The sequence below is a fragment of the Ipomoea nil genome, unplaced genomic scaffold (genome assembly GCF_001879475.1).
Source record: "Ipomoea nil cultivar Tokyo-kokei standard unplaced genomic scaffold, Asagao_1.1 scaffold0785, whole genome shotgun sequence".
NCBI classification, from domain to species: Eukaryota; Viridiplantae; Streptophyta; class Magnoliopsida; order Solanales; family Convolvulaceae; genus Ipomoea; species Ipomoea nil.
Genome location: NW_017617213.1, coordinates 281807 through 303641, shown reverse-complemented (window position 1 = coordinate 303641; position 21835 = coordinate 281807). Strand labels below are relative to the sequence as shown.

Sequence of the window (21835 nt, the reverse complement as noted above, 5' to 3'; positions counted from 1 at the left end):
TCAGGTTGCTCCTTCCGATCCTTAGCCTCCTCTTTGGCTATGGTATTCACCCGGGAAGACTGACCGGAGTCGCGTCTGTTGACCGCTCGGGTGTAACACTTCCGGGCGGATTGGACGTCGCCACGGACTACGCCGACCCCATTCGGGGTGGGGAATTTCATGCATAGGTGGGGCATAGAAATTATCCCACCGATCTTCATAATGGCGGGTCGGCCCAAGATAATGTTGTGGACGCAATGGAGGTTGACCACAACAAACTCTAGCTCCGTCTTGATCGACTTCGGGGATGTGCCGATCTCAACCGGGAGCGTTATTTTTCCTTCGGGGTAAACAAGAGCCCCGGTAAAACCAGACAGTGGTACACCGATCGTAGTCAGCTCCTTCCTGTCAAGTCCCAGCTTCTCGAACACGTCCAAATAAAGGACGTTCACACTGCTACCAGTGTCCACCATAACCCTCTGGACGTCTGTCCCTTTCACATCAATCGTGACCACGAGCGCCTCCATGCCATGGTCACCGCTGCTAGGTTGATCTTCAAGGGTGAAGGTTATGGGCTCCATCTTTTGCCTCTTCCCGGTCTCCCGGGAATCCACAATGGCGACCGGGCAATTACTCCTCGGTCGGGAAGCGTCTTCCAATCCACCAAAAATGACGTGGATGGTCGGCTTTCCTACTGGTCAGCTGCTAGACGGAGGGTCAGGGTCCCGTCAGTCATCGCGACGATCATTTCTTCGATCGTCTCTTCGGTCCTGACCTGACCGATCGGAGCGTCCATCATGATCAGAGCGATCGGAACGGTGATGGGAACGCCGGTGATCTCTCAGATCGGTGTTCCTCTTAGGGTCTTCTCTCCTCCCCACACACTTGTCCAACTTCCCAAGATTGAGCAAATCCTCCAACAGTTGGCGCAAATGGGTACACTCTTCAGTGTCATGCCCGGCACATCGATGGTAAGCGCAATGCTTACTCTTGTCGGGGCCGTCTCGATCGGGATGGGGGAGTTTTATGAGATTGCAGGACTGGGCGTACTGCATGGCCTCTGCTGCGGATCCGTTCAGGGCCGTAAACTCACCAGGCCTGGTGCGGGATCGGGGGTGGTCATCACCTGATCGGTGTTCCGCCCGGCCGGCCGGTTTACGGGACGAAGACCCGACCTCCTGCGAGCGCTTTACGGCATTCGCCTCGCCGGCGTTGGCATAATCTGTGACCCTTCGAAGGGCCTCCTCATATGTGGTCGGGGGGTGGAGAATAAAATCCTGGTACAAATAACCCGCCCGGAGGGAGATGTGAAGCATGTGGGTGGCGGTCGCATCATCCATGGGCTCGACCTCCCCGACCGCCGCCTTCCATTTGACGAGGAAGTCGGTCAAGCTCTCCCCTTCAAGCTGCTTGGCCTTCTCCAGATACATATAGGGCTTCCTCACCACCTTGGAAGTGATGAACTTCCTCACGAACTTGCTCGCCAAGGTATCAAACTTGTCGATCGAGCCCGGCTGCAAGGTTCGGAACCATTCCGCCGCTCGACCGGTAAGCGTGAAATAAAAAGCCCTACACATTACGGCGTCTGATACACCCTTCAGCATCATATTGCTGTAGAAGTCGTTAACATGGGCCTCGGGGTCCGTCCGGCCATCGTAACTCTTCTCTTCAGAGACCTTTAAATCAAGCGGGTAAGGCTGAGCCATCACTGCCGCTGTAAAAGGCGTCTGGTGTAAGGTCGATTGGTCGACCGGGGGTGTTGCAGGGTGCGCGTTTCTGAATTGCGCAAACTCCGCCTGGAGGTTGTAGAGCAATCCTCGGGTTTCGTTGAGCTCGGCGGCTTGGGCAGCTTGGGCTGCATCCCGAGCGCGTCGTCGTCGGTGAGATCTCGACCCGCTATGCCCAGATGAAGCCTCCTGGCTGGCTTCCTGCATCTGTACGTCTTCCTGCTGGCGGTTCGGGTCTTGGGGCCCCAAACGTTGCCGCATCTCCAGTCGAAGACGATCAAAAGCTACCGCTCGGGCAACTTCTTCGGGGTCCTCCACTTGGGTGGGAACCTCGGCTGCTTGCTGGGCCTGCCGTGGTGCCTCCATCGCATCAGCACCCCCCGATCCCAACCGCGAACGAGCCGAGCGTCGAGCCCGGGAAGCGGACTGATGCTGCGGCTCTACTTGTGCGGCCGGGTAAACTGGAGGGGCGGCGGCTGGAGCCGTGTACGCAGGCGTATATGGTGGATAGCCAACCGGGGGCGTGTAATACATCGGTTGGCCAGACCAATACCCGTACGGTGGAGGTGGGACCGGGTATGGATACTGGCCGGGATACATCATAGGCTGTTGTGGATATGGCCGACCGGGTGTTGGGTACCCCGGTTGAATGTAGTTCACCGGCTGTTGGGCGGCCGGGTATGTGTTGGATGGATGTGGTGGTGAGAGATTGAGGTTGATGTCCATGGTTTGACCTTGTTGTTGCGTTTCCTGGTGGTCGGATGAACTGGCTGCATCCGCCTGGTCGTCAGCAAAAAGGTTTTGTGCCCACGGATACATTGTTGATGAAGGACTGGGTGCTCGTCAAGACGTTTGCTTTCTTGCACGGATCCCCACAGACGGCGCCAAAATGATACTGCTAATTACTACGTAAGCAATAATTAAACAAACATGAGACCAAATAAAGCAAGTAAATATCTTTATTGATCACGGTGAAGACCCTAAGTACAATCTACTTGGTTGCTCTGAGTACCGACTGGCTGCGGTCGGGATTCTCTAACAACAACCTATCGATCGTCCAAAAGTCCCTCACACTGTAGCTACTGTGGGTATTTATAGCCGCTGCGCCGGAGACACAAATCCGGTCGTTCAGCATGCTCCCCACGTAGCCACCACGTGCCATCCTCCCGGGTGCCCTATCTGTCGTCGCAAGGAACCGCCACGTGTCCTTTGTCAGCTCTCTCGCCGAAAGGCTACCGCTTGGTAGTCGACACTGCCGCTCGGGCAACTCCCGGTCGGACCCCGACCGGGTTCTTCACAAGAAGTCCGACCTGTTACCTGCAACGACAAGAAGAAAAGGACAAAGGCAGACCAGCCGGGGTAAAATAATGTCGGTCGGGATATTCCCTACTAATATTAAACATATTATTCACACACCCCCTCAAGTACAAGGTGGGTGTGCTACCACATTGAGCTTGTCACGAAGATGCTGGAAGTGAGGACCCGGTAGCGGCTTGGTGAAAATATCCGCTAGTTGATCTTTAGTAGAGACAAAATTAACGATGAAGTCCCCAGATGCGACTTTGTCCCATACGAAATGATAATCTATCTCTACATGCTTTGTACGAGCATGAAAAACCGGATTAGCACAGAGATACGTGGTGCCCAAATTGTCACCCCCATAGAGTAGACGGCTGACCAGAGTGTAAACCCAGTTCCCGAAGGAGAGACACAACCCACGTAACCTCTGCGGAAACATCTGCAAGGGCTTTATACTCTGCTTCAGTAGACGAGCGGGCAACAGTTCGCTGTTTTCTGGATAACCACGAGATGAGATTGGAGCCAAGAAACACAGCATAACCACTTGTACTCTTCCTGTCCACTGGACAACCAGCCGAATCCGAATCTGAGAAAGCATGCAATGCAGTCGATGTAGACGGAGATAGACGTAACCCATAGTCTTGAGTGCCTTTGACATAGCGGAGAACACGCTTTAGAAGACCCCAGTGATCTTCTGTTGGTGAGTGCATGAACTGACATAACCTATTGACTGCATAGGATAAGTCGGGACGTGCAACGATATTGAGTAGGGTTTTCATATGGTTGATCAGAAGGTGAAACAGCTTGAGTGACAGCGGCAGGTGTGACTAATGGCTTGCAGTCACCCATTCCTGCACGTGTGAGAATATCACCCATGTAACGACGTTGCGACAGAAGCATACCATCATTTACCTTCACTGTTTCAATACCCAGAAAGAACCCTGGTTTCCCTAAGTCTTGGATCTTGAATGTTGTGGACAATTGCTTGGGAAGAGTGTCAATGAGTGTAGAATCATTACCAAGCATGATTATATCATCCACATACACTAATAGAAAGACCCGGGCTGTACCAGCGGTGTAGTGAAAAAGAAACACGTCTGTCCTGGATGCCATAAAACCTGTAGAGAGTAAGAAATCATGCAACCTCTTGAACCAGGCACGAGGTGCTTGTTTGAGACCGTACAGGGAGCGCTGGAGATGACAAACATGATCAGGGTGCAAGGGGTCTTCATATCCAGGTGGTTGCTTCATGTATACAGTTTCAGCAAGACGCCCATTTAGGAATGCATTATGAACATCAAGCTGGCGTAAGGTCCAATTATACGATACAGTAAGAGAGAATAATAGGCGTACTGTAGTCGGCTTGACAACTGGACTGAAAGTGTCAAAAAAATCCTCACTGGCGACTTGGTTAAACCCCTTGGCAACAAGCATTGCTTTGTATCGCTCAACAGACCCATCTGCATTGCGTTTAGTTCTAAATACTCACTTACACCCAATTATGTTCATATGTGATTCTGCCGGAACTAGCTGCCAAGTGTTGTTGTGAAGGAGTGCATTAAACTCCTGGTCCATGGCATCACGCCAATGTGGATGTCCCACGACTTGGGAGTAGCAAGTAGGGTCAATAGTGACACTTAGAGCATGAAATTGTTTGTAACACCCCGTGTTACGGCCTTCAATCCTGGATTAATTATTAAATTAATCCCGTTAATAATAATTAAATATGATTTAATTCGGTTAGGTTTCCTTTAATTAATTAATAAAGGTCCACCATGAACCGTGGACCCTTGCCTAAATTAGAGTCCTAAGCCTATTAGGAATAAAGAAAGTAAACCCTTTACTATTCAGATTCTAATTAGGAATCCTAGACCTAGTTATCTATTAGGAATAAAGGAAGTAGGCCTTTTACTATTCAGACTACGATTAGGATTCCCTTTAATTAATTAATATGGTCCACTATGGACCATGGACCCTTATCCCTAAACCCAATCCTTAGTTCCAAAAGGAATAGAATTAGCAAGCCTATAATATTAGTTCCTAATTAGGACTCCTAAATATATAAATAAGGGACTTAGGAGACACCTAGAACTGCCCACACGCCTAAACGCCCCATCACCCCAGGAGAGCTCCAAGAATTCCCTTAGAAGAAATCAAGAAAGCAAGAAAGCTTAAAGAAAGATCCTTCATAGCCAAGGAATTATTTAAGGCTAAGAGGTAACCCATGTCTCAACAAAACCTATTTTCATAGCTATGATTTCCCCTTAGGGTTTCCCCCATATTATTGTGAATGGCGAGATTATGGTGATTATTATTGATGTTGATTTGATGATTCCATGGGGAATCTTGATAATCTTGATAATTGGGAGTTTCTTGATAATGATGAAGTTCCTGATGATTATGTGTTGTTCTTGATAATTGTGTGATGTTCCTGATGCTTATGTGTTATTCTTACCGAATCTTGCAATTAGAAGACGAATAGTATTCTTGTTGATATAAAAGTGATTAGAACCCTAGGTTGTATCGTATGATATTATTCTTGGATTGTCGGGTGGGGAAATCGCATGTTTGGGCGTTGATTATGTTTAGAAAAGCATGATAGGTTAGGTGCCGTTCGTTTCTCGTATTTGATCCGTTAATTGTCTACGTGTTGTCGTTAATTGCGTTGTAAAGTGTCTAAGCATGGTTTCGGGTTCCACAACGGTTCCTGGGGTGAAAAGTGATGAAAAGAGTCAGTAGGGGGTAGGTGGGGGTAGGGGACCCGCCACCTACCCGTGGCAACTTCGGGCAGTTCCGGCAGCGGGCAGCCGACGGGCGGGCAGCTGCCCGCCGGGCACCCGCTGCCCGGAACAGTGTTACCGGCGGGCAGCCGGCGGGTGGACCCCCACCCACCGGCTACCCGCTGGAATTTTCCCCCCCCTCGGGACCCCGGCTTCCCCGTTTGATGTTTCCCCGATCCCCGTGGTGTCCCAACGGACCCCGTTTGTCGTGCCTATGTCTAGTTTGATATTTCGGGTACCGTTCGTAGGTTTATGAGTCTATTATATTGCATGCTAGTTGAATTGGTATCCCGTTGACCTAGGTGGAAGAAGTATGAACCCCTTAGGACTATTCTTAGTACGTGATGGATCACGCATAAGGTTGTTATACGCTTTATCCCCCTTCCCAATGTGTAATGTGGGTTGCATGTGCTTGCTATGTGTTATGTGTGCGTGTTGCCCCAATTCGGTTGCGATCGGATTGATTATCCTGAGCTGCGGTTCAGAAGCCGGCTACAGTCAGATGGGAATTCCTGGCTGCAGTCGGATGACGGTATCCTGGGCTGCGGTCCAGAAGCTGGTTGTAGTCAGATGGGAATTCCTGGCTGCAATCAGATGACATTTTCCTGAGCTGCGGTTCAGAGGCTGGCTGTAGTCAGATGGAAATTCCTGGCTACAGTCAGATGACACACTCTCTTGGGCTGCGGTCCACTGTTTGGTTGCGATCAAACATTATGATGAGCTGCGGTTCATCGGTCGGTTGCGATCGACCTCCCCGTGTTGCGATACGGGGCATGGTGCTGTGGGGCCGTGTCAGAGCTATATGCGCTGACCCGCATGTATGGGCATGCGAGTGGTCCTGTGGCGCCAACAACGTGCGTTATGTGTTGTGATACGGACGAGTTGTGACTACGAGTGCCTTGGGACGTGACTATGGGTTTCATATTGGGGATTGTTTATGATGGGTTATGATTACTGCTTATACCTTGCCTTATTTGCCTTATCTGTTATGAACTGCTTATGACTATTATAACTGTTGCTTGTGTCTGGCCTTATCTGTCGAGTCATTCCCGGTTTTAAAGCTAGAGTTCGTAGGATATATCTTCATGCTCAAAATGGTTTTCGTATATCTATATATATCTCTATATGTATTGTATTTCAACGCGTTGGAGTGGGTTACCAGCAGCTCTCGCTGAACAGATATATTTGGCTTTCAGGCACAGAAGATTAAGTCACTGGAGTGCGCTAGAACTTAGAAGTAGACAGTTTCCCTTTTGGCCTGCGTGCCACGTTTACGTATTTACGCTTTGAGGATATTAGTTAGTTAGCCTGTGCACTTGGGTTCTCTAGCCCAGGTGTGGCATAGCACCCCGAACGCTTGTATTTATATCTTGGGATTTAATAAGATTCTACCTTTATTATAAGTTTTAAATGTCTTGAAAATCTGGGGTGTTACAGTTGGTATCAGAGCCTAAGTTTGACCCTAGGATAAGACTCTTAAGACCGGACTTTAGGACACTAGGCTTGAACTCTATGTACTTAGGAACATAGGATCCAGGAATCTTAGGACGCGCAGTGAGATTGTGAAACCTACACATAACCTCCCCTCACTTCATCGCTCTCTAACTTAAAGGAACCTCCCCCTACGCTTACCACACCAGGTAAGGGTGCGAATAGATAAGTTTACTTCCACAACTGGGTAACGTACACTTACCCGATAAATCGCCTCGTCCTAACTCCCCTCAAAAGACTTGACAAGGACCCTGACCAAAGAAAAGGAAGATTTGGATGACTACTAAGAAGAGGCGTTACAGTCAGGACTGCTAAAAGGGACGGACTGCAATACGCACCAACCCAGGGTAACCACGGTAACCCCCGAGTCAGACAAATGACATGCACCTTCCGACAAGTTGCCTTATCTCGGCGAACCCGGGTTGCGGCTACAACAAACAGGAAGGAGAACTAGGACACCTATTAAAGTAGCAAAGGAACGACACCATTAGTCGAATCCTTGGGTGCAAGGTAAACCTTGCAACCCCACCACCCCAATTTAAAATATCATCCGCCCTGAAACCCCAGCATCTTGATACCCCTATTTGTTGAAAACACCCACCCCGAATCCTTAATTACCTTAAGAGAAAATTCGCAACCGTCATGACCTTGCTCACCCTTTGTTGCGCTTAACCCAAACCCTCGGAGACCCTAAATTGTTATTGCCCTTACTCTAAGTTCATATCCCCACTCCGTTTGGAAACCCTGTTAAAAACGTAGAGCAGCATAAGGCCCTTACCCTACCCAGGGGCGTGAAGAACCGACATTCATTGATTCAATATTAAAATAAGTTGTTAGATAGGAATCGACGAAGTAGGTGGAGGTTACGAATACGTATCACCCCACCCTTGCACGAAAACCGTGAAGGCTTCTCGAGAAACCATAGCCTGTACGTACGCCACCGAAGAACGCCATGCGTTGACAAGAGCGGGCAAACAAATACGTTCAATGTGTCAGGGGCCCTCGCTACAGAAAACATCGTCAAATAGGTGCAACAGGCCGAACCTCGAGGAGGACATAAATCCTTGCTAAGAATTTCATCCACCAGGGAAGGGATGAAACCCAATAGAACAAGAAAGACTAACCCAAACCCCCCTTACCCTTAAGAACCCTCGTCAAGGATTAGGAGTCAAGACCTAGGGGTTTGACCCACTAAACCGACTGGGTCCAGACTTCTGGACATCCGAGGGGAACGTGCACGGAAACCATCACGAGAATTCCCCTGAAAGCCATAGAAACGAAGGGGACTTCGACACGGGAAGAGAAGATCAAACGAAAATCTTAGAATCAAACAAAGCCAAGGAAAAGGGACCACCAGTTCGACTGCACGCCAAAACCAAGCCCCAAACAGGCATAATCACTCAAAGCCAAGAGTCCTTAGCCCCTTTCCCTCCCCTTGCCAATCAAGTACCATTTCGTTAAAGAATCCGTCCTATCACTCCAAACCTCGCTCTCGATCCCTCATTACAGACGAACCCGTACAAGGTGGCAACCTTCCTTCCTGTATTACGACCTTGAGACATCGACCCTATCCGCCCCTCGACTTTGAAACCTACCCCTTGCACTCCTTACACCCCTTTAAACCCAGACCAAGAAAACATAGATATATATATATATGTATGTATATCTACCTCTAGAACTCGTGCTTAAGGATCAATGAACATTGTACGATGGGTCATCCTATGTATCCAAGTCCCTTTTACTGTGCACAAGGGCATGGGACTTGTCAGGACATGAATCTGTGCATTTTTGGGGTCTTTCCCGAAGGAATTGACTATTCCTAGTCACTTTCCCGCGGGTCCCCAACGGGTCCTTGACGGGACCTTGGCGGGTCCTTGGCAGGAGCTTGGCAGGCGGACGACCGCCCACCTCGCGCCCACTGGTACAATGTGCTGATTTCTTAACCCCTCATTTTATTGATTTGTGGCGCACTTGTGTGCCTCGATTGAGGAATGTGAGTCTTGGGTAAGGAACCATGGACCACCTAAACATAGTGTCCTACGTAAAAGACCTTGACGCACGAGACACCATCGGGAAATCACAATCAATTACATTGCACGAGTAATTGAAATCGGATCCTACGATGCAACCGACTAGGGATGTTTGGCGTAAAGGATTGCGCAAACCAAGGAGGCGAGTTGGGAACTCGTACTAAGAACCCACGAAAACCTTAAAAGTCAAAATGCTAAGGAGGGACCGGGACTCCTCCAAACCATGGACATCGTTCGAGCAAATCAGAGGACTCCTTACAAGTTGTATGGAATCAAGAACTACGTATCCCATGGTGCTAAGCAAAAGGGTGAAGAACACATTTCGCACCAAGACTTCAAGGGTCATTAAGGACCTACAAGGAGATGAGGTGACTCGTAAATTCGCCGAGTCATCCCACAACGAGATTTGGTAACCGACTGCGCTTTAAAAGAAAAAGGGCACGCAAGGACACCTTCATCATTAAGAATAACACAAACAGGGCACAACAATGCTGAACCTCGGGTAAGACATGAAGTCTTACTAAGAATTTCATCCACTAAAGAGGAGATGAAATTCAATAAAAAGAGAAATTCAACCCAAAATCCATCGACTCCCAAGAGACTTTGGGAAGAAATTGGGAAATGCACCCTAAGAGATTGGCTTGGTTGACCCAACTCGGTCAAGACCTTGGGCGCATTAAAGAAGTAAGTGTTGAATCACCACGGGAAATTCCCTCAAGAAAGAAGAGAAGGATGAAACCTTAGCCTGGGAAGCAAGGTCTAACAAGGATCTTAAAGTCAAGCAAACACCAACACCAAGGAAGGAGGATCATCAGCTCGTCGGCGCATCGTGATCAAAGCATCTAACCAGATTATTCACTTGGGATCGAGAAACCTTAACCCATCCTAGCCGAATTCCTTTCCCTCCCTTGGAAAATCGGCCCCTTCCTTATTTCAAAACCCTTTCTACCCTTCAGACCCCATTCTCAATCCCATGTTTTAACGATTCCATACAAGTGGCAACCTCACACCCTAAGTTGCAATCTCGAAAACTTGATCCTAATTCCTGAATTCACCGTGTCTTCAAGTTTGAAACCCACTCTCTTAAACCTGTAAAACCTAATCGCTCCCAAAAACCCAACACACATAGGCGTGCAAGTATACAATTTCCCCGTGGAATACCTTCTCTATAGGACCACGGTTCTTCTCTTGACTCGTTAACCCTGCAATGATTTCCAAGCTTCGGGGACGAAGCTTCTCGTAAGGGGGGAGAGTGTAACACCCCGTGTTACGGCCTTCAATCCCGGATTAATTATTAAATTAATCCCGTTAATAATAATTAAATATGATTTAATTCGGTTAGGTTTCCTTTAATTAATTAATAAAGGTCCACCATGAACCGTGGACCCTTGCCTAAATTAGAGTCCTAAGCCTATTAGGAATAAAGAAAGTAAACCCTTTACTATTCAGATTCTAATTAGGAATCCTAGACCTAGTTATCTATTAGGAATAAAGGAAGTAGGCCTTTTACTATTCAGACTACGATTAGGATTCCCTTTAATTAATTAATATGGTCCACTATGGACCATGGACCCTTATCCCTAAACCCAATCCTTAGTTCCAAAAGGAATAGAATTAGCAAGCCTATAATATTAGTTCCTAATTAGGACTCCTAAATATATAAATAAGGGACTTAGGAGACACCTAGAACTGCCCACACGCCAAAACGCCCCATCACCCCAGGAGAGCTCCAAGAATTCCCTTAGAAGAAATCAAGAAAGCAAGAAAGCTTAAAGAAAGATCCTTCATAGCCAAGGAATTATTTAAGGCTAAGAGGTAACCCATGTCTCAACAAAACCTATTTTCATAGCTATGATTTCCCCTTAGGGTTTCCCCCATATTATTGTGAATGGCGAGATTATGGTGATTATTATTGATGTTGATTTGATGATTCCATGGGGAATCTTGATAATCTTGATAATTGGGAGTTTCTTGATAATGATGAAGTTCCTGATGATTATGTGTTGTTCTTGATAATTGTGTGATGTTCCTGATGCTAATGTGTTATTCTTACCGAATCTTGCAATTAGAAGACGAATCGTATTCTTGTTGATATAAAAGTGATTAGAACCCTAGGTTGTATCGTATGATATTATTCTTGGATTATCGGGTGGGGAAATCGCATGTTTGGGCGTTGATTATGTTTAGAAAAGCATGATAGGTTAGGTGCCGTTCGTTTCTCGTATTTGATCCGTTAATTGTCTACGTGTTGTCGTTAATTGCGTTGTAAAGTGTCTAAGCATGGTTTCGGGTTCCACAACGGTTCCCGGGGTGAAAAGTGATGAAAAGAGTCAGTGGGGGTAGGTGGGGGTAGGGGACCCGCCACCTACCCGTGGCAACTTCGGCCAGTTCCGGCAGCGGGCAGCCGGCGGGCGGGCAGCTGCCCGCCGGGCACCCGCTGCCCGGAACAGTGTTACCGGCGGGCAGCCGGCGGGTGGACCCCCACCCACCGGCTACCCGCTGGAATTTTCCCCCCCCTCGGGACCCCGGCTTCCCCGTTTGATGTTTCCCCGATCCCCGTGGTGTCCCAACGGACCCCGTTTGTCGTGCCTATGTATAGTTTGATATTTCGGGTACCGTTCGTAGGTTTATGAGTCTATTATATTGCATGCTAGTTGAATTGGTATCCCGTTGACCTAGGTGGAAGAAGTATGAACCCCTTAGGACTATTCTTAGTACGTGATGGATCACGCATAAGGTTGTTATACGCTTTATCCCCCTTCCCAATGTGTAATGTGGGTTGCATGTGCTTGCTATGTGTTATGTGTGCGTGTTGCCCCAATTCGGTTGCGATCGGATTGATTATCCTGAGCTGCGGTTCAGAAGCCGGCTACAGTCAGATGGGAATTCCTGGCTGCAGTCGGATGACGGTATCCTGGGCTGCGGTCCAGAAGCTGGTTGTAGTCAGATGGGAATTCCTGGCTGCAATCAGATGACATTTTCCTGAGCTGCGGTTCAGAGGCTGGCTGTAGTCAGATGGGAATTCCTGGCTACAGTCAGATGACACACTCTCTTGGGCTGCGGTCCACTGTTTGGTTGCGATCAAACATTATGATGAGCTGCGGTTCATCGGTCGGTTGCGATCGACCTCCCCGTGTTGCGATACGGGGCATGGTGCTGTGGGGCCGTGTCAGAGCTATATGCGCTGACCCGCATGTATGGGCATGCGAGTGGTCCTGTGGCGCCAACAACGTGCGTTATGTGTTGTGATACGGACGAGTTGTGACTACGAGTGCCTTGGGACGTGACTTTGGGTTTCATATTGGGGATTGTTTATGATGGGTTATGATTACTGCTTATACCTTGCCTTATTTGCCTTATCTGTTATGAACTGCTTATGACTATTATAACTGTTGCTTGTGTCTGGCCTTATCTGTCGAGTCATTCCCGGTTTTAAAGCTAGAGTTCGTAGGATATATCTTCATGCTCAAAATGGTTTTCGTATATCTATACATATCTCTATATGTATTGTATTTCAACGCGTTGGAGTGGGTTACCAGCATCTCTCGCTGAACAGATATATTTGGCTTTCAGGCACAGAAGATTAAGTCACTGGAGTGCGCTAGAACTTAGAAGTAGACAGTTTCCCTTTTGGCCTGCGTGCCACGTTTACGTATTTACGCTTTGAGGATATTAGTTAGTTAGCCTGTGCACTTGGGTTCTCTAGCCCAGGTGTGGCATAGCACCCCGAACGCTTGTATTTATATCTTGGGATTTAATAAGATTCTACCTTTATTATAAGTTTTAAATGTCTTGAAAATCTGGGGTGTTACATTGTTCATCCGAACCTTGTGTCATACGTCGTAGACGCATAGTAAGTGGCACAGGTGGAGCTGGTGGCTTTCTGCGACGACCCCTGGCCGGTGCCCTAATAGCCAATGAAGCGGGTTCAGCAGCTAACGGTGCAGGCTCACTAGCCAAGGGTATTGGCTCCGGCTCAACAGATGGTGTAACCACATCCGGGGGTGGTATTGGTTGCGGCACTAAGGGGCCGGCCGCCCAGGGTGCCGAGGGTGCGGCTTGTTGCGGTGTGTGCTGCACAACTGTTTCTGAAAAAGGGAAAGTAGTTTCGTCAAACCGGACATGACGACAGATATAGATTTTTCCAGTTGTTAAGTCCATGCATCTATATCCCCTATAGGACGGTGGGTAACCTAAGAAGACACATGGGGCGGATCGATACTCTATCTTATGGCGGTTATACGGCCGTAGATAGGGATAGCACCGACACCCGAAGACTCGTAGGAATGTGTATGGTGGGGACATATTAAAGAGACGCGAGTATGGACTCTGGAATTGTAGAACGGTGGAAGGCATGTAATTTATCAAAGTGGTGGCAGTTTCAAAAGCATAGTCCCAATACTGCAGTAGGACTTTACTTTCAGCGAGTAGAGCTAATCCAGTTCCGACAATGTGTCTATTCCGGCGCTCTACCCTTCCATTTTGTTTGTGCATGTAAGCACATGATTGTCTATGGTTTATACCTAGGGATTGAAACGTGTTATGGAGTTTTCGATATTCGCCCCCTAGGTCGGATTGAATTGATTTGATAGAACGCGAGAATTGTCGTTCTACCATGACTCGAAACGACTCAAAACATTTGTATACATCCGTCTTTACCCGTAAAGGATAAAACCAGGTAAAGCGGGAATAATCGTCTACAAATAAGAGGAAATATCGAAAGTCGGTACTAGAAATAATGGGAGATGGTCCCCAAACATCTATGTAATGTAAATCTAATACATTTGCACTACTTGAATTGACCCTATCTAACGGAAATCGGCAAGATTTTCCGAGGTGACACGCGGTGCAAACGCCCATTGATTTTGATTTATTGTCAACCGGACATGTTTGAAGAATTTTATTTAGGACCCGATTATGTGGGTGGCCAAGTCTGCGGTGCTACATGGCTGGAGTGGTTCGGGAACTTAGGAATGCGAAACGTGACCGAGACAACGGAAGTGTGTATAGCCCTCCAGAAGTGGGCCCTTTAAGCAGGGTTGCCCTGGTTATTGAATCCTTCACAAAAAATAAAAAAATAAAAAAAAATAAAAAATAAAAATAAAAAAAAAAACAATCTTTGTGAAATTCAAAAAACACATTATTCTCGTCAGTAAATCTTTGAACCGAAAGTAATGGGACAGACAATTCAGGAACATGTAATATATTAGACAATTTAAGAGATTTAGACATGGATAGAATAGATGCAGAACCAACGCGTGAAATAACCAAACCTGCGTCATTGCCGACTCGCAAAACGTCGCTGCCATTGTACTCATCAGACTGGGACATCATTGACGCATCGGGCGAGGCATGGGCAGATGCTCCGGTATCCGGGAACCAATTGCCAACCACGCTGGTCGTGGATTCATCTCCGGCGACCGTGAGATTCGCCTAGGCAGGTGGCGGTGCATTGTACCGTTTGAAGCAATGAACAGCAGTGTGGCCGATGGCGCGGCAGATCTGGCACCTCGGCGGATTTCCACGACCATTGCGGCCGCCACGTCCATTCCCGCCACGAACTCCACGACCACGTCCACCACGAGAATTCGCCTCGCCATTCCCGCGTCCGCCACGAGCAGTGTACAGACCGGAATGCGACACTCCAGAAGCCGGCGCCGGGTAATCATCTGCAAGTATAAACTCTTGCGCCTGTAGAAAATCGGATAGCTGGGGGATGGTTATCGGATTACCTGAAACCGTTAACGAAGCTGCCATAGCCCTGAACTCCGGGCGTAGACCTCGGAAAACGAACAAATTCTGTTCGTCTAACGACACCGGTCGGCCGGCGAGCGCCAGGTCTTCGACCAGAAGCTGCGCACGTCCCAGAAACTCTGCCGGCGAACTGTTGCCTTGACGCAACGACTGGAACTGCCCGAGTAAATTCAGGCAACGGGCACGCGTCGACGATCCGAGGGCGGCGGTGATGGATTGCCATACTTCCCGCGACGTGTTCCGACCAACGGCCAAGTACATCACCTCTTCTGACAATGATGAAATCAGAAGAGAGGGGATGGACTGGTCTTGCTACATCCACAACCGGTACGCTGGATTCGCCTGAGGCACGGCAGTGGAGGCTCTGGAGTCGTCAGTCGGCGGAAGGTCGATCATCGGCGTCGGGCAGGGAGTTTCTCTGTCTACGTAACTGAGCAAGCCCTGTCCCCGGAGAAAGGGCACGAGCTGTGTGCGCCAAAAAAGGAAATTCTGTGAGGTGAGTTTGATTGAAACAAAGTGGTGGGTTGTGGCTAGGGTGTTTGGGGTGGTGGCCGGCGGTGGTGCGCCGGCGGTAACAGTCCTCTCAGAGGAGTTTGTCGACATCGAGAGATGAGAGACGGTCGACGATCGATGATAGGGAGGGAGAGAAAGGTGGAGGATCTAACCTACGGCTTAGCTGATACCAGATGAAATGCGATTCAATTCCAAAACAGTTACAGAGAGAGACTAATACTAAACATAAATGCTACACGTAAAAGTCTCCTGACTAATAAACTATTCTAAGCTGACTAGTCTATCACCACATATTAAATAACTTATTACAAGAGGAATATAAAATAATATTAAACATATTATTCACACCCCAAAGTCCATATGTCGGAGACTATTAAGCAATTCAGGCTCATAAGTTTGTGTAATGTTTATTATAAATTGATAACCAAGACGATAACTAATCGTCTCAAATTTGTTCTTCCAGGGCTCGTTGGACCTTGCCAAAGCTCATTCGTGCCAGGGAGGCAAATCACGGATAATATGATTGTCTACCAGGAGGTCATGCACACTATGCGGTCAAAGAAGGGGAATACGGGCATGATGGCTATCAAGCCGTCCTCAGCGCCATGCCTATGTACACCATGCAATCTATGTGGCTGCTGAGGGGGGTCTGCGACGAATTAGAGAAAACCATTCGCAGGTTCATATGGGGCGGCGCGGAGGCTACCAGAACTTTGAGCCTTGTCAAATGGGAGAAAGTCACGCAAGCCAAGCAAGATGGCGGTTTGGGGTTTCGTAAACTCCATGACGTTAACTTGGCCTTCATGGAGAAGCTACGATGGTGCATGTTAATTGAACTTAGTAGTGTATGGGTTCAGGTTTTGAGAAGCAAGTATAGATGGACTGAGGACGGCAACGGCACAGCGACGGGTAGACGGTTGTCCAATGTGTGGAGGGGTATCCAAGGTGCATCCTACGTCATGGAACGAGGCATCATCAGAGTAATTCGTAATGGTCGGAACACGAAGTTTTGGTTGGATACTTGGGTGACTGACCATAGGCTCTACGACCACGCGTGCAGACATCTTCCCCTAACGGAGCTCTACACGCATGTTGCCGACTACTGGATTACTGGAACCGGATGGAATTGGGAGCTGCTTAACGGGGCCCTTCCAACTGAGTGGAGAGCGAGGATCAATGCCTTTGTAGTGATTGAGGACGACGAGGAAAAGGACACTTGGGGGTGGAGCAGAGAGCTGAACGGGGCTTTCTCTATCAAGTCAGCCTATGAAATCATCAAGGGAGAACAGCCGGGAATGGGCGATCGCGACTGGAAGAGTCTGTGGACTATCAAGATCCCTAGTCGAATGGTCCTTTTTTTTGTGGCTTGTCAAACATGGCAAAGTGATGTCTAACGTGGAACGGTGTAAGAGGCATTTTCCCGTTGATAACTCGTGTTCTCTTTGTGCAGGTACTCCGGAGACGCTTCATCACATCTTCCGTGACTGTCCAGAGAACAACGGGCTTTGGGAGTCGCTTCTCCCCGCAGCGACAGTGCAGTTGCTCAGCAATCTCGATTGGGCAGGTTGGCTTGCTACGAACCTGAAGGCTACTCGCCTGGGTTTCCCAGAAGGTTGGCAAGCGACTTTTGGGATTGCTCTTTGGTGGTGTTGGAGATGGAGCAATTCTAGGGCCTTCGAAGGCAAAGTTGTCAGCATGGCCTTTTGCCGCCAGTGGATTCGAGATTAGTGTGATGAGGTGCAGGCTACGTTCAGAAACAGATGGTCACCCGCGGCCTTACGAACAGGGATAGGCGAAAGGCTCTCGGCTTGGGAGAAGCCACGTACAGGGTGGATTAAGCTGAATATTGATGGCTGTTGTAAAGGAGCCTCCAGGAGAGCTGGTTGTGGGGGAGTCCTCCGAGATAGCCATGGGACCTGGCTTTGTGGTTACTCTCACAACATTGGTTCGTGCTCGGCCGGGGAAGCTGAAGCTTGGGCAGTCTTGGAGGGGCTTCGCATGGCAGCGTCGTATGGTGTTCGGCGGCTGGTTGTAGAGAGTGATTCGATTGGAATAATTCGCGATCTCCGAAGGGCTGATCAAGAGGCAGGTAGAGGAACGAGCGTTGTGAGAACATGTGTTCGTGAGTGCAGAAACTTTGAGGAAGTGGAGTTCAGCTGTATTCTTCGTGAACAGAATCGTGTTGCGGATTGGTTAGCCACCTCCGCACTGGCCCACACGATGGGTAATCGGAGTATTGAGTCTCCTCCAATTCCAGTGCAAACCCTGCTGTGGGAGGATAAGAATGGTGCTTGTTGTCATCGTGGAGTGAATCAATAGCGTTCCACAAGGGAGTTTTTCCCTCATCTCTAACCCAAAAAAAAAAATAATAATAATAAAAAAAAAAATCCATTATTAGCTAAAAAGGGGTCCACCATAGTCCATGGACCCTTATCCCTAAAACCAACCCCTTAGTCCTATAAGGAATAGAATTGGAAAGCCCATACCATTTAGACCCTAATTAGGACTCCTAGATATATAAATAAGGGCATAGGAGGCACCTAGAACCCACACCACAATAACTTTCACCACACAAGAATTCCCATAGGAGAAATCAAGAAAGAAGAAATCTTAAAGAAAGACCCTTCATAGCTAAGGAATTTAATTAAGGCTAAGAGGTAGCCCATGTCTCAACAAAACCTATTTTCTTTGCTATAATCCTCTTCTTTAGCTTCATCTATATGCTTGTGTCCTGATATGATAATTGTGGTGTGAATTGATGATTGATGAGGTGATTTTATGTGTGATCTTAATAAACTTGATGATGATAAGAGGATCTTGATGATTGTGTGATATTCTTGATAAGTCTTGATGTTTCTTGATTTTAAAGATAAACTATGATCTTGTTAATTAAAATATGATTAGAGCCCTAGGTTGAATCATGAATTTCGTATTGGGATTTTCTTGGTATATTTGGGTGGGAATTCACATGTTCGGGTGTTGATTATGTTTAGAAGTCATGATAGGTTGTGTTCTACGTGATTGTTGCTTTTGATCCCTTAATTGCCAACGTGGTGTCATTATTTGCGTTTAAAAGTGTCTAAGCATGGTTTCGGGTTCCACAAAGGATCCCGGGACGTTTATTTTGATTAAGAGTCAGTGGGGGTAGGTGGGGGTATGGGGACCCGCCACCTACCCGCTGCCCAAAGAGACGCCACCGGCAGCGGGCAGGCGACTGCCCGCCGGGCACCCGCTGCCCGGAAGTTTGTCGCCGGAGGGTGGCTCTCCACCCACCGGCTACCGGCTGGTCATTGCCCACTTCGGGAATTTGGCTTCCCCGTTTGATGTTCCCCAACCCCCGTGGTGTCCCAACGGACACCATTTGTCGTGCATGAATCTAGTTTGATGTTTCGGGTACCATTCGTAGGTTAAAAGAGTCTTATGTATTGCATGCTAGTTGAATCGGTAACCCGTTTGCCTAGGAGGAAGATGCATGAACCCCTTAGGACTATTCTTAGTATGTGGATGCTCACGCATAAGTTTATTTATACGTTTTCCCCCTTCCCAATGTGCTAATGTGTGCAACTATGTTTTATGTGAGCATGATACCCCAATTTGGTTGCGATCAAATTGGTTATTCCTGAGCTGCACTTCAGGAGTTGGCTGCGGTCAAATTGGTTACTCATGAGTTGCGGTTCATTCTCCTGGCTGCGGTCAGTGATTCACTTCTTGGGCTACGGTCCACATGGGCCTCGTGTGCTATGGTCCACCGACCGGACGCGCCAGGCGGTGTGTAGGGCCACTAGCCCGAGGAAGGCCATAGCCCACCGAATGAGTGATCAGGCGGTGTGTAGGGCTATGATCGGCTGCGATCCACCGAGTGTACGTGCCAGCGGTGTGTAGGGTCGTAGTCTCCGAAGATCATCGCCCACCAAATGAGTCCCTCAGGCGGTGTGTAGGGCTTTGATCTACTACGACCCACCGACTGAGCTCGTCAAGCGGTGTGTAGGGTCGTAGTCCCCAAAAGAGGATCACAGTCCACCGACTGAGCGTGTCAGCGGTGTGTAGGGCTGTGATCCGCCGTTGAAACTATCGACGGTCTATACGGTTGGTTGCGATCAACCCCATCATACTGCGGTATGAGGTAGGGTGTTGTGGGGCCGTGTTAGAGCTATATGCGCTAACCCTCATGTTCGGGGGATGCGATTGGTCCCGTGGCGCCACCAAAGTGTGCTTGTGTGACATGAATATGAATTGAATGATGATGTGAATGATTTGAAAGTGAACGGTGACCTTAGATACATGTTCTTTATGATATTATCTCTATATGACTGATTATCTTTGTTTAATGTGCTTATCCCTACCTGTTGAGTCTATTCCTGGTTTTAAAGCTAGAGTCCCCTAAGTATATATCTTCCTGCTTCAAAATGGTTTTCATATATCTATATATATATTTACCTATATTGTATTTCAACGCGTTGGAGTGGGTTACCAGCATCATTCGCTAAACAGATATATTTGGCTTTCAGGCACAGATGAGTAGACCTCGGAGCGCGCTAGAGATCCGAAGTGTAGATTAGTTAGTTCCCTTTCGGCCTGCGTGCCATGATGATGTATTGACATTGCTTTGAGGATATTTAGTTAGTTAGCCTGTGCATCTGAGTTTTCCAGCTCGGATGTGGCATAGCACCCCGCACTCTTATGTTTAGTAAATACTCCGTTTGGGATTTAATGAGAATTTACCTTTATTATATAAGTTTTAAAAGTATCAAAATTTTGGGGTGTTTCAGTTGGTATCAGAGCCTAAGTTTGACCCTAGGGTAAGACTCTTAAGACCAGATTTTAGAACGTTAGGCTTAAACTCTAGAAGTTCAGGAACATAGGATTTAGGAATCCTAGGACGCGCGGTGAGATTGTGAGAACCCTAAACTTCCCCTCACCCTAATTCACACTTAATTTAAGAACTCCCCCTTCGCTTATCACATCAAGGTAAGGGTGCAACACTCTAACTCGATATCACTATAAATATTGGCTCAGTAGATCAGCAGCATGGCACCAAACAGAAGACAATCAAGGACTCCGGAACCCGCCACACAAGATCCCCTGGCTCAAACTCTACAGCAATTAACCCAAGTCGCCCAACCACTAAGCGACGTAACTCTCCGCAAACAACAGACCACCACCACCTCCACCAAACATAAACTCGTAAATCGCCCGACAAGTTTCAAATCATCGACCTCCCACTTTCTTGGGAGAAGAAGATCCCGCAATCCTTGAGGAATGGATTCGGACCCTCGACAAAATTATGGGGTTGGTAGAATGCCCAGAAGAACGCCGTGTCGAGATAGACTCATTCTACTTCGAGCACGAGGCAGACCTTTGGTGGATCCACGAGGGACCCACTTACAGGCAAGAACCAGGATTCAACTGGGAAAACCTAAAAACACGACTGCGAGAACGATTCTACCCAGCGCACATAAGAGCATCCATGCACGAAGAGTTCCTCCACCTGAAACAAGGAACGACTACCGTCATGGAATACCATAAACGGTTCCTCGAGCTGGCACGCTTCGCACCAGAACTAGTCCCCACAGAGGCAACCAAAATATAAAGGTTTATATCAGGCCTCAACTTCGAAGCCCAGAAAGCACTAGTAGTAAGCGGACCTCGGACCCTCAACGAGGTTTACTCCAGTGCCGCCAACCTCTATCGGATCCAACTACTACAACGTGGGGTTCAAGAACAGATTTGAAAAAGGAACACAGGAGGTGGAGCACCACCTATGAAAAGAACAAGATACGACGCTAACACAAGGACAAGCAATCCAGCTGGCCAGAGGCCACCCCTAGGAAACAACGAAGCTAATACAAGGAGCTTCCATTGCCAAAGATGCAACAAAGACCATAGAGGCAAGGATTGCATGGGAAATCCCTGGCGATGCTTCAACTACGGAGGAGAAGGACACAAGTCCTTCTAGTGCACTCAACCCTCGAACTCTCGCCCTACAATCATGGGCCAACGCGGAGGCACAAACAATCAAGGGAATTACGGTGCTCCCGGAAAAGTGTTCGTCATGAGCCGCACCCAAGCCGAACTCGAGAACGAGGGCAACCTCGACGAAGAAAACGCGGCCCCAGGAGATGAAGATCCCGCAAACCAAACGGAAGAAAACCAAGAAGACGAGTTCTGTTTAGGATAGACTAATGAACCCCCTGTAACCACCCTCATAGTAAAGTTACTTGTTTAGTTTAGCTACTTCGGAATTATATTATAAACAAAATCG

General features: G+C 48.0%; 1 protein-coding gene across 1 annotated transcript; it reads right to left on the bottom strand.

Annotated features, from left to right (window-relative positions):
* Positions 1–14739: 14739 nt before the first annotated feature.
* On the bottom strand, positions 14740–15321 carry LOC109177056. The gene has a single exon (XM_019326392.1). The coding sequence runs from the start codon at positions 15319–15321 to the stop codon at positions 14740–14742; it is 582 nt and encodes a 193-aa protein (XP_019181937.1).
* Positions 15322–21835: the final 6514 nt, after the last annotated feature.

Excerpts from the sequence above, each read along its gene's own strand:
- LOC109177056 (XM_019326392.1), bottom strand. The coding sequence starts at position 15,321 with ATGTACTTGGCCGTTGGTCGGAACACGTCGCGGGAAGTATGGCAATCC.